At 40.5% G+C, this 13199-nt stretch overlaps 1 protein-coding gene across 8 annotated transcripts in view; it reads right to left on the bottom strand.

Annotated features, from left to right (window-relative positions):
- The window catches only part of DNM1L (dynamin 1 like), a 38496-nt gene that overhangs the window by 14853 nt on the left and 10444 nt on the right, over positions 1-13199 (bottom strand). For 4 of the 8 annotated variants that reach the window (XM_004596423.4, XM_004596424.4, XM_036497353.2 and 1 more), the window contains exons 2-7: positions 12665-12812; positions 9500-9538; positions 8179-8225; positions 7755-7826; positions 4161-4247; positions 2334-2496 (exon numbers count right to left, since the gene is read on the bottom strand). In XM_004596423.4, the coding sequence (XP_004596480.1) occupies positions 2334-2496; positions 4161-4247; positions 7755-7826; positions 8179-8225; positions 9500-9538; positions 12665-12812 (556 nt within the window). The remainder of the gene's footprint in view (positions 1-2333; positions 2497-4160; positions 4248-7754; positions 7827-8178; positions 8226-9499; positions 9539-12664; positions 12813-13199) is intronic. The other 4 variants (XM_004596425.4, XM_004596426.4, XM_004596428.4 and 1 more) reach the window with 1 other exon arrangement.

Raw genomic sequence — 13199 nt, 5'->3', positions numbered from 1 at the left:
ATAATTTTAAACATCACATACAATATAAAAAATTGTCTTCACATGTAATTCTATATTAGTAGAGCTAACTTTCATAAATGCATCTCCAAAATTTGTTTAACATTCACTATTTTGGTGTATGATTCTGAATTTTGACAAATGCAAAGACACACTACCTCAAGACAGCACAGTTCCATTGCCCCTCAAATTTCCTTGTGCTAACCAGTCAAATCTGTTATGGATTCCTGTTTTTGCTTTCTCTGGAATGTCATATAAATGTAATCATATATATGTGGACTTTGAATCTGAATGCTTCGGGTCAGCCTAGCACATCTCCGAGTCCTCTGGGTTGTTGATCAGTAGTTCATTCTTTTACTGCTGTGGAGTGTTTCATTACATCAATGAACCGGATTTTGAGGGAACATTTGAATTAGATCTCGTTTCTAGAAATCAGATAGATACAGCTGCCATGCAAACTTGCATGTAAGTTTTTATGTGAACATAGAGTTTCACTTAACCACAGGTAAATAACTAGGAATAGGATTGTTGATTTATCTTTATAGAAACTGCCACATGGTTTCCCAAAGTAGCTGTACCACTTGCAGCAGCAATATGACATTTTTAACCACTCTACGTGTGTGATTTGACATGGTATATTTTCAGTTTACTCATTCATATATTGTAGGAAGTTGATTTAACTTTTTAAAGATTTATTTATTTATTTTTATTTTGAAAGGCACAGTTGTAGATGAACAGAAATCTTCCTCTTGCTGGTTCATTAACCAAATGGCACAATAGCTGAGTCTGCACCAGACCACAGCCCCTGGAACTCCAACTGGGTATCCCACATGGTAGTGGGGCATACCCCACTGCTTTCCCAAGCACAATAGGAGCTCTTTGCTCCTTGCTTTGGCCGGGCCACGCCCTGGCCATTGCAGCCATTTGAGAAATGAACCCCCAAGTGGAAGACGTCTCTCTTTTGTAACCAATTCTAAAGAAAAATAAATTAATATTTTAAAAATAATAGTAATATATGAAAATACATAGTAAGAAAAAGTAATGCATGGATTTAAAAATTGTGCCAGAATGAACTGATACTTTAAATTCCAGTTGTCTGAGAGCTTCCTGAAGTGGCCTCATATACAAAGATGTCCACTGTATTATCAGTCAAGCATCACTGGCACAGTATGTATTATTTCTTGTGGGTGATGGACAGTTCATTAAAGGATTTTTACTGTGCCCAGTTTTGTGACACAGCAAGCTAACTCACAGCCTGCAGGGCCAGCATCCCATTTGGGTACCTGTTTGAGTTCTTGCCGCTCCACTTAGGACCCAGCTCCCTGCTAATAAGGCTGGGAAAGCAGCAGAAGATGGCCCAAGTGACTGAGCCCCTGCAGCCCTGTGGGAGACTGGAAATCAAACCAGTGCCCATACAGGATGCTGGTATCACTAGCAGCAGCTTAATCCATTGAGCCATGTCAGCACCCAAGTCATTCACTCTTCTGAGTCAGACACTTGGGACAGGTGCTGAGGCACAGTGGGTTAAGCCGCTGCTTTCACTGCCCATATCCCTTATCAGAGTGCTTAGAATCAAGTTTATTATTTCTCCCTCCTCTTTTTCTTTTTAAGATTATTTTTGTTATTTGAAAGCAGAGCTGGTTTACTCTGAAGATGACCAGCAGCCAGGCTGAAGCAAGAAGCCTGAACTCCATCTGATCTCTCCCCAAGGGTGGAGGTGCCCAAGTACTGGGGGCATCTTTGCCTTCTAAGCAAGCTACAGAGCAGGCCAAGACTCAAACTGGCACTCAGCTGCCACAACGTTATATTTATACCACACAAGAAACCTTGTTTCTAATATTTTATTATTTTAAAATCATTAGCAGAGTAGGCATTTAGCCTAACAATTAAGATGTAATTGTGACATCCTCACTCCTGCTATCGCACACCCTGGAGGGGGCAGGGCATGACTCAAGTTGAGTTCTGGCCTCCCATGTGGGAGACATGGAATGAATTTCCAACTCCTGGTTTCAACCTTGGCAAGTCCCAGCCATTGCAAGCATTTTAGGTGTAAGCTAGTGAATGCGAACATGTCTTTCCTACCCTCCTTCCCAATAAAAGGTAACCATGAAAAATACAGGTATTTTGAATTATTTTTACCTAGCCTATATAGCAATTTAACAACTTTATTTTCCATCAAAATTTCTATTGAAAATTATAAGCAAAGTAGGAAGGCAATATTTTTTAAAATCTGCATTAACTAACTGAAATTCCTTTTAAAATAAAAATGCCTTTCTTGAAAGCAGATTTACCATTGTCAAGCAAGTATCTAGTTAAACAATCACTTCTGTCCTTACCATCTGGATCTACCTCTCTTGAAATTTTGAGGGCCTCTGAAGTTGCCATATCTGTATTAGCAGCAGTGACGGCAAGGATAATGGAATTTGGGTTGCTGATGAAACGAAGAATGAGCTCTCGGATTTGAAGCTCAATGTCCTTGGGTTGATCACCTACAGGCACCTAAACCAAACAGAGATAAGCATGGAACTGATAATAAACATCAACTTAGGCCCCTCCCATTCAATTCATGCATCACAGTTTATTTCTCTATCTGCAAACAGTTAAGAAATTAATAAGATTCTGCAGTGGGATGTGTGAATTTGGCAATGTGTGAAACGTCCAAATGTAACTGCTGCAAATGTTACATGTGTCCTTAACATAGTGCCACGGGAAGGACCAAGTCAGTGCTGCCTTAAGAGACAACTGCAGCCATCTGGTGTTCACTCACAGCCTACAGTACTTCAGCTGCTCTCTCTGTCATAGGGTTGTACAATAGTGAATCTACAAGACCATCATGTCTACCTTAGTCAAGCTTATGTTTCAGTAATGAGCAGATACTAAACAAATATGAGCTAGCATCCAGGTGGGAGAATGGGTTCTGGAAAAATAAAGCAGAGCAGTAGACATAGCAGGGATGACTGGAGGATTATTACATTTTTATTTTAGATCACTGTTTTTAAATAGCCAAGGAAGACCTCAGTGAAACAATGACATATGAGGCAAGGAACAGAAGCTAAAGGCAGGAAGGGATGGGAACCCGCAGGAATCTGGGGGAAAGAATGTTCCAGGCTGGTGAAAATTAAGGGTAGAGTGTGAATCAAGAGTTACATGAAGAATAGGGACATATCAAATCAACACGTTAGATCTCTGTAAGAACTTGGACTTTTATGTTGAGTGGAATGGGAGGCTCCTGGGGAGATTACTGAACCAAAGAATGACAGTTTAATGTTTACCCATCACTGTAGCTGCTTAGTTAAGAACAGACAGTATTACTAACTGAAGTGCATTAAGTGACCATGGCCTGATCAGGATATCAACTACAAATTTATAAAACATGGCAGAATTCAGGATGTGTTGAGGTGAGCAAAGAGGATATGCTGTCAAGAAGTGTAATACAGAATAAAGTGCATCAGGGATGACTACAAATCTTGTGGCTTAAGCGATTGGTAGAAGGGACTTCTCTCTTCCTGAAATGGAGGAGACCATAAAAGGATCAGATCAAGTTGTGACATGTCAGTCAGGAATCTGCCAATCACACATGCCAGGGTTATAGTGCTTACAAGACACGGAAGTGTACAAGAATAGTTCAGAAAGTTCATGGATTTGATGCAAAAACTTCTGAAATGCAGTAGTTTTTAAGAGCAGTTATTTGTAACTCAATTTCCACAAACTTTTTTTTCTCTCCACAAATTTTTCAAAGTAACTTTGTATACATCAAATAGACAAATATACAAAGATCAAGATAGTTGAATGCCATTAACATGCAAAACCTTAAGTATTCTAAAGTCACAGGATTTGAATAAATCATCTAGGGGATGGAGTCCAAAAACTCAGCTATGGGACTTTCACTGTTCAGACAATGGGGAGATGAGAAGAAACCTATAAAAGAGCCAGAGAGAAGTAACCAGGGAGCTTGGAGGTAACACCAGTAGAGTGTGACATCCTAGAGGCCACGTCAAGAAAGGGCTTCAAGGAGAGCTCAACTCTATCAAATGCTTCTGATAAGTGTGACTGCTGCATAAATAAGTTGATTATTCTCATATAGAGTTAAGGAAAAAAAACCACATTGGAGGAAGTGCAAATTAACATAACCAAATTCACAGTGAGCAACAACTATTCTTTACCTTGGTCATTCCTGGCAAATCCACAAGTGTCAAGTTGACAACATTGGGTGAAAAAATCTTAAGATGAATTGGTTCAGGGCTTACTCCCTAAAAATAAAGTTTAAAATATGTGTTAAAATCATGTTAACATTTCAATGAAAAATGAAACGCAGTCCATTTCAGGCAAACATTAGATCCTTTTAAAAATGAATTATACCAGATCCACAAAACAGTTCAACAATCTAAACCTGATGAAATACACTAAAAAAGGCAGCCAGGTTATAATCCTAATGAACCCCACACCAATAATAAAAACAATTTACTTTCCTTTTTGTTTCTTTTCTCTTGATTCTAAGCATATACCATTTATTAAATATAGATAATAGACTTAATATTGAATAAAACAAGATATTCTTAAGCAGCCAAATTTAAGAAATGCTAATGTTCAGACACAGAACCACACCTGAATTATTTAAATAACCTTAATGGGAAAGGCGTTAGGCACAGCTCTAAGGGTCAGTGCTGTGATGTATCAACTAAAGCTACTGCCTTCAGCATGCCATGTGGGTGCCAATTCAAGTTCCCGGGTAACATGCCTGGGAAAGTAGTAGAGGATAGCCAAGTGTTTGGGCCTCTGCACCCATGCGGGAGACCTGGAAAAAAATCCTTACGTTCCACCAAAGAATCCCTACAATTTTAGCCTTGAGTTGACTTTCTGGCACTGGCTCCAGCCCAGGCTCTGGTTTTGGCCCCAGTTTTTCAGCTCTGGGGGAATAAACCAGTAGACGGGAGCCATTTGCTCACTCTCAAATCAAAAGAGCAAACTGATGTTCACACCTGGTCTTTGTTCACATTCTCTGTCCTTCACTATGTCTTCTTTTCTGCTTATCCACTGTAACCCACTGAAAATTCCAGTTACCTCAGAAGGTTTCTTGGAATATCCTCGGAGTTTGCCTATATAGTTAGAACTGCTTCGTTAGCTACTTTAGACTACTTTTCTATTTTACATACCCCACAGTACAGAAGTCATTTAATGTCATGTCACTACCTGGCTTATCTACCCAGGTTACCTATTTCTTGGGATCTCCATGGCCATGGCATTCCTTACCATTCCAAAACACAGACTTGCCTAAATATCTTTATAATTCCAATCTCATGGGCGTGTTAAATCCTTCAGGCTACATATACATATTTTAGAAGCGATGATTTTTCTTAGATTTGGGAGTGGCAGACTTTTCATTATCAGACACTGTGAATGAAAAACTAAGCAAATCCTCAACATAAATTAAACATCTAGCACATATAGGGATTCAGTTTTCATTACAATGGATTTCATATAATAATCACACAATCTCAGTCTCTCAATTCTGGTAGTATGTCAAATTATCATCCCTTACTCATCTCAGGAAATGTGGGTGGATCACAGTAGAAACATTCAGGTTGGTGTTATGGTTAGTAATGTTGAAAAAACTTGTATTTCCCTGAAATAACTGAAAGACTGATGACAGGCTAATCTAATCTCCAGCCACTTGGTCTACCTCTCCATTGGAAAGTGATTATTAGAAAATCAGGGGAAAAAAGAGAGAGAGAGAGAAGGGTGCAGAGGGCAGTGTGATGGCTCAACTGGCCAATCTCCCACCTGCAATGGCCAGCATCCATATAGTCACTGGTTCATGTCCCTGCAGCTCCACTTCCAATCTTAATCCCTGCTTATGTCCTGGGAAGGCAGTGGAGGATAGCCCAAAGTCTTAAGACCCTGCACCTGCATGGGAGACCTGGAAGAGGCTCCCGACTTCAGATCAACTCAGCTTCAGCCATAATGGCCAACTGAAGAGTAGAACAGTGGGTGGAAAATCTTTGTCTCTCCCTCTGTAAATATCTTTCCAATAAAAAATAAAAAATCTTTAAAAGAAAGGAAGTCATGGAAGTACTACAGTGGTAGTAGAGTACTGTACTTGGGGTCAGCACTGTTGTGTAAAGCCACCACCTGCGATGCCAGCATCCTAAGTGGGCACCAATTTGTGTCCAATCCATCTCCCTGCTAATGTGCCCGGGAAAGGAGTAGAAGATAGGCCAATTTGTACCCACGTGGGAAACCCAGAAGCTCCTGGCTCCTGGCTTCAGCCTGTCCCAGCCATGGCTGTCATTCTGTCTGGGAAATGAATTAGTGGATGGAAGATCTCTCTGTCTATACTGTTCATTTCTGACTCTGACTTTCAATTAAATAAATCTAATGAACAAATCTCAATCACTAAACAAAAAATATGCTGAATAACCTCAAAAAATGACCTTTTGTCAAGAAATAAATTCTTTGCACAGTATCTAGCATATGCAAGTGCTCAATGAATATCAGGCTAGGGTCTCTATCTGGGATTAAACCTGTCCCTTGGGTGTTACAAGAATGGAAGATAAAAAAGGAAAAGGAACAGAAAAATAAAAGAAGCAGACAGGAAAACACAGAAGGATTTAGTGTCTTATCAAGCTTAATAAAATCTAGGACACCTATTTTTTAAATCTATTTTCTTTCTTTTTTTAAAAAAGGTTAATTATTTTATGATAGTTTATTTGAAATGCAGAGCGACAGAAAGAGAGAGCAGGGGTGGAAGAGAGAGAGAATTTTCACTCCTCGAATGGCTGCAATAGCCAGAGCAGAGCCGAGTCAAAGCCAGGAGCCTGGAGCCCTGTGCAGGTTCCCCCCTGCCCCCCCCCCCCCCCCCCGGCTGCCAGGGGATCACACTGTGTCCTCACCTGCTGCCTCCCAGGATACACGGTAGCAGGGAGGCAGATCAGAAACAAAGGAACTGACATCTGCGCTGCCCAAGGAACAACTTCATCAGTGCATCAAATGCCCACCCATTGACATCTAGTTTATTTTAAGTTTTCTTTAAAAAAAAAAAAAAGTTTGTTTTATTTGAAGAGCAGGACTACAGATTTACAGAGCTAAAGAGATCTTCCATCTGATGACTCTCTCTCCAAATTACCCCACCTGTGGGCAGTGGGCCAGGTTCAATCCAGGAAGTTCCTCCGGCTCTCCAGTGTGAGAGGAGGGGCCCCAGCACTTGGGCCATGCTCCGCTGCTCTCTCAAACACCTTTTAAGTGGGACAAATGGGAACTAAAGCTACCCCTGCAGGTTGCTGGCGCTACAGGAGGCAGCTTGCCTTGCTCTGCCACAACACCTGCCCTACCGTAGATGTTCATCTTCGAAAACAAGAAAGCAATCTGTTGCTAACATAATACTTTTCATTTTCATTATTAAAAATTATCTAATTTTTCTGTTTCTACAAGTAATTCTAGCTTTACTCAGGTAAGAAAAAAAGCTCTTCAAAAAATACATAGTGCTTGCTGAGTTGGAGTACAATCAACCCACCATGATCACAAACTAGTATGTAAGTGACAGGACCTAAAGCAGGCTTCTAGATAACATGTACGGCACAAGTAAAAGCTCTAAGAAGCAACAGGGGTGAAAGCCAAGGTTTTATTTATGTGTGACAATTTTCCAATTATTTCCAAGTCCAAAACTGTAAATTAAAAATATCGGTCACACATTATATGCAGGATACCTTCCATGATACCTGACTGATATTTATGCTTTTTATCTCCAAAAAGATGCTTACCTTATTATTTCCTGAAATTCTCTCTGTTTCATTTTCAATTTCTTGTCGAATTTCATCAAAATCTGTATAAAGCTAAAAAAAAATTATTGAATAAAAAGCACAGTACTCACAGGAAGGCCAAAGGTTCTTAAGTGAGGACAAGGGGATAGCCATGTATTTCTAGAATATCTACAGATTTACTGCAGAGATAATTAGTAAACACTTTATAGTCTTTATAATCTTTCCAAAGCTGTTTGACTCCACAACAGTTAAGAATCTCTAAATTAGTTTGTTTTTCAAGTAAATAACTGTGGTTAGAAATGTTGCTAAGATTTACTTTACAAGGAATATTTGCTTCAAAATAATGAAACATAGTACCAATAAGAAATCAAACCATCAATTCCTTGTGCCAGTGTGGCCCTTCTTCAGTATATTCGTGGATTACCTTATTTTTGGTGTGAAGGAATTTACCCCATTCTTCTGCTTCTACGCCTGAAAAAAGAAAAACTCTTTTAATGGAAACTGCAAAACTAATGACTTTTATCATTAGTTAGGAATTCAAAAAGCACCACACTAAACTGTTATCTGTTTCTGTTTTGCCATTAACTGCTTACTAATCTGATTTTTAGGAAATGCCAAATTACATTTTTCATATTTAAGAAAAGTATCATTTTTCAACTTCAGGTAGAGTCGGTCTTAGGTCTTCTCACCATTTGACATCTAGAGTTTATGAATAAAATTGTTCAATTCTCTTCATGTTTTCCATTTTTACCCGTATTTCAGTAAAAGGTATATTCTTTAAACATCTTATATACAATAGCGGTTTATGTGATGAAAGTGCTAAATTAGAGAATGGTTAAAAAGAAAGAAAACGAGAAGCAATGAGCAATGCACAAAGCAGACTTGTAAATATCACAGAAGGAAAAACTTCTCAACAACTGGAACAGCTAACTTTTTCATTAAATTTGATTTCTTGTTGGTTTTCTATAGTCACAGCTACTGAGTTCTCTCGCTGGCACGGAGCTGGCAGCTCTGTAAAGTAGGAGCCTTTCAAGGGCATCCTGTGCATGGAGCTGGAGAAAGGAAAGACAGGGAATGGAGAACCAGGGGAACGCAAAGCCCGGGCTCTGCTGCTCAGAAATGCCGCTCAGCCGCTGCCAGCGAGCAGCTGTGTTCTGAGTGCTTCCTGAAGAACACGCACTGTGCGTGACGGGCGTGGTCTTAAACATGGGCAGCAGTATTAGCGTATGTTTACAAGAGAAACTAGAAATGTTTAACTGTACCTTCCCCAGCGTTTTTGTTTTTGCCAAATTCACACAACTTTAAATGTCTTATACTGAATAATGCATATAAGATATCATCTAATTACTTAAGAGGTCAGCTCTCTGGTGGAACCAAGGTAAATAAAAGTGGATCCTTTTCCCAAGTCCAGTGCTCACCTAGTGCCACAGAGCATCTCCCCACAAGTGTCACTAGAGGGCTGGAGGCACATCTTACCCAAAGGAGTCTAAATTACCTTTCATATAAAAGAGGCCTGGCTTCACAAGCATGTTTTTAAATAAAAATAAAATAAATAAATAACATTCACCACCATAAAAGCTTGCATTTTGATACAATGCCAAAAAAGGTAACATAACAACTAAAACCTGCAGTCACTGTGGATAGGCAAATAAAAATGGAAGGAAAAAAGATGCGCACAGCCTGTAAGCGCACACAGCACACATGCAGGCGTCAGAGAAAGGGCCAGAACAATGCGGAAAGGAGACCTTTGGAAAGGTGTCTGGAGTTTTTCCATGCAGCAGGGTCTGCAGTTAAAGAAAACATCACAGAATGGTAAGTTTAGTGCTCATCCCTGAAATGTTCACCCTCTTAAAAATCAAATGAGCAGAAACCTGATCACATTCCAAAATGCACACAGCATTCAGCTACTCAAAATGTACAACTAAAATTAGACAATGTATTTAGTATTTTTAAGTGATTGATATAAGCAAAGTCTATTGTGTTACAGTTAATTTTGACATTGATAGACCACGAATTTCCCCTTACAATGAATATGTCATCACTTCTTGCCTGGGATCACTGTGGAGCAGCAGCAGGTTAAGGGGCTCTTGGCACTGCGAGCACCCCCTAGTGAAGTGCTGCTTCCACTCTGGAAACCAGCTCACTGGGAAGGCAGCAGGTGGCCCGGGTTCTTAGGGTCCTGTTACTTATGTGGGCGAACAGGACAGAGTCCCAGCCCCCGGCTTCCATCGGATCCATCCCCAGCCACTGCGGCCAATTGGGATGTACACTGATGATGGAAGGTCTCTTTCTGACTTGTAAAAAATACAGCTTTAAAAACTTTTCTGCCTGGGACAGCTGATAACCAATTGTGGAAAAGATACATTTCCTGATTTAAAAAGAATCTTCCAAGTACTAAGCACATCTTCCAAAGTCTTAGAGTTAATGACTGAATGCCGGTACAGAACTCAGGCGCTAGGATGAGCGTGATGAGGGATTTCCTTTCAAATAGAAATTCAACAGACAACCACAGAAAGTCAGCGCAACCCCTTGCAGACTAAACTCAAGTGGAGTTTACCACTTGTGACACTGTTTGTATCACAGCCCCGCAGGCGTTAAAACCAATTCTCCCTTTTCCCTTTAGTTCTCTACTAGCTTTTGGGAAATGACTTTTACAAACTCATCTTGAGGAAACAGACATTCAGACCCATCGGCCATCCAGAAGAGACATCAACATAAAACACACCAGTAAAGAGATAACAAAGAACATGTCTACAACTACTGTTCCACTTACATACACTGTCCACACCTGAATAGTTTCAGAGACTCAGCCCCTTCAAAGTGACTGAAGAAAATGCCAAGCTTAAGGAACCCTGAAGTGGGCATTTGTCACAGCAGCTCAAACGCTGCTTGGGACCAGGCCCCCATGTTGGAGAACCTGGGTCCCAGCCCTGTCCTCACTTCTGACCTGGCCTCCCTGAGGGGCAGCAGGGTACCCCCTGTATTTGTGTCTATGCGCGTGGGACACCCGGCCTAAGTTCCCAGAGCCTGGCTTCCTCCTGACCCAGCGCTGACTGCTGTAGACGGAAGACCTGTGTATCTTTGTGTTTCCAAATAATGAAAATAAAAATTTAACAGATTTCACGCCACATGATTTCTTCAAGCCTTAATTCGTGGTGTTCAGTAATAAAATCTGGCAGTCTATTCAAAAATAGTCCTGGTTCATATCTACAACTTTATGGACTTGCTTCAGCGATTTATTTTATTTATTTTATTTTCATTACAAAGTCAGATATACTGAGAGGAGGAGAGATAGAGAGGAAGTGGAGCTGCCGGGATTAGAACCAGCAGCCATATGGGATCAAGGCGAGGACCTTAGCCACTAGGCCACGCTGCCGAGCCCCAGTCTTCCTCTTTAAAAAAAAAAGCCATCACCACCAAGAGCCCCTTTAATAAATGCAGAAAACAGATCAAGTTCAGTTTTGTCACGCTATCATCCCTCTCTCCATCAGAATGAAAGTAAAAAGAAACAGCACTGAGGGCCAGCACTTGGCGCAGTGGGTGAAGGCTCTGCCTGGGACCCTTGCAGCCCGCAGTGGAGTGCCTTCCTATTGACATACACCTGGCAGGCAGCAGATGACAGCTCAAGTACTTAGTCCCTGCTACCAAGGTGGGAGACCCTGGCTGAATTCCAGGCCTTGCTTACTCCCAGCTGCTCTAGGCATTTGAGGCATGAAGAATAAATCAGTATAAATCAGCTCTCTTCATGCTTTTCAAGAAAAATAAAATTTTTTTCTTTCCTTAAAAAAGAACTGTACTGAAAAAAACTCTCTGTAAGTAACATACAGTACTCTACTGTGAACATCAGTAATGATTAAAAAGTGATATACATCAAATATACAACTTAAAATCTGATGTTTCTTTATTTTCAGTTTAATCAAAAAATAAAACTGCTATACAGGAATTGTGTATTCTCATTTTCATGCTCCATGTTTTCGGCTCATACAGTCGGTTAAAGGAAGCTAAGTTCATGTTAGCCACATACTAACAACACAGCGGAGGGCAGATCTTGGGGAAGTAGCAGCAGGGGCTGGTGCTGAGGCAGAACCAGCACTCCGCCAGGGGCAACATCAGCTCCCCATGCAGGCAGCGGTTCTAATTCCCTCCTGGCTCCCTGCTAATGTCCTGGGAAAGCAGCAGAAGACAGCCCTGGTGTGTCCCTGACCCGCTGGAAGACTTAGAAGATGCTCCTGGCTCCTGGCCTCAGGCTGGTCCAGCCCTGGCTGTTGTGGCCATTTGGGGAGTAAGCCAGAGGTGGAAGACCTCTCTCCCTCTCTCCCTCTCTCTCCCTGTCTCTGTAACTTTGTCTTTCAAATAAATACACCCAAACTTTAACAAGAGAAGGGGGATAAAAGATTAAAAATGATTTTAAAATCAAAACTCTTTCCATGACCAATATGCATTCATCTTAGATTGACAGGCGAAAGAATAAATTACTAGGCACATGGTTAACACCAGAAAAAGCAAAGTAAGGATATCAAACTAAAAGACACTCGTTTTAATTTTATTTCACATGGGAACTTTCAATCAAAGCAATCAGTGGTTGAAGGAAAAACAAACAAAAAAAACCTGTATAACACCCCCGAAAGAGTTTTCTTTCAAATAACTAGTTCCTGTTTACTTAGCAAATCCTCCATTAAATAACATTAACATGTCTACTAAACACCATTCTCACCAACTTTACTCCTGGCCTTTGAACAAAACAGAAATCACTTATTTAATACAGAAAAAGATGCTCATGACACTTCAAAGAACTTCCAATTTTGTTACAGCAACTAATTCCTAGTTTTCTAATCAGCTCATGTATTTATAAGACTAAACCAAAAAGCAAAGAGTTTTTCAGACAGCATGCCTCCTCACTCTGAATTTACCGTTTTCTTCTCCTGATGTTTTCCGTTTGTCTTCCGGAGAGACGTGGACGAGCTGCAGGATGAGGGGCCTCCGGGTGACGATGCCAGTACCTCTGGGAAGCAGGTCCCTCCCGACCAGGCTCTCCAGCACTGAGCTCTTTCCACTGCTCTGAACACAGAACACACAGCAGCAACGTGAGTTTCTTAACAGATTTTGTTAACTCCATATGCCATATTTACAAAGCAGCATACAAAGAAATTATTGTAAAGGAAGAATAATTACACACTGTAAAACTTAGCTGCGTTTTCTATTGTGAGATGTTCTGCATCTCTGAAAAAATTCTGAAAACAGTAAGTAAATGCCCCACTTGCCATAACTTTCCCACATTTTTCCCAGCCAGGCTTCCTAACCTACATAATATTGGCACAAATAAAATCATGCCAATAATATATGATGATTTCATTTCAATGGGAAGGACAATAATATCCTCTAATCTTTGATTTTTAATGTAATAAGCAAGGATATCATTCCATATCAAGGTGTATTGTGTTCTAC

The sequence above is a fragment of the Ochotona princeps genome, chromosome 27 (assembly GCF_030435755.1).
Source record: "Ochotona princeps isolate mOchPri1 chromosome 27, mOchPri1.hap1, whole genome shotgun sequence".
NCBI lineage: Eukaryota > Metazoa > Chordata > Mammalia > Lagomorpha > Ochotonidae > Ochotona > Ochotona princeps.
This window is presented reverse-complemented; position numbering and strand designations above follow the sequence as displayed.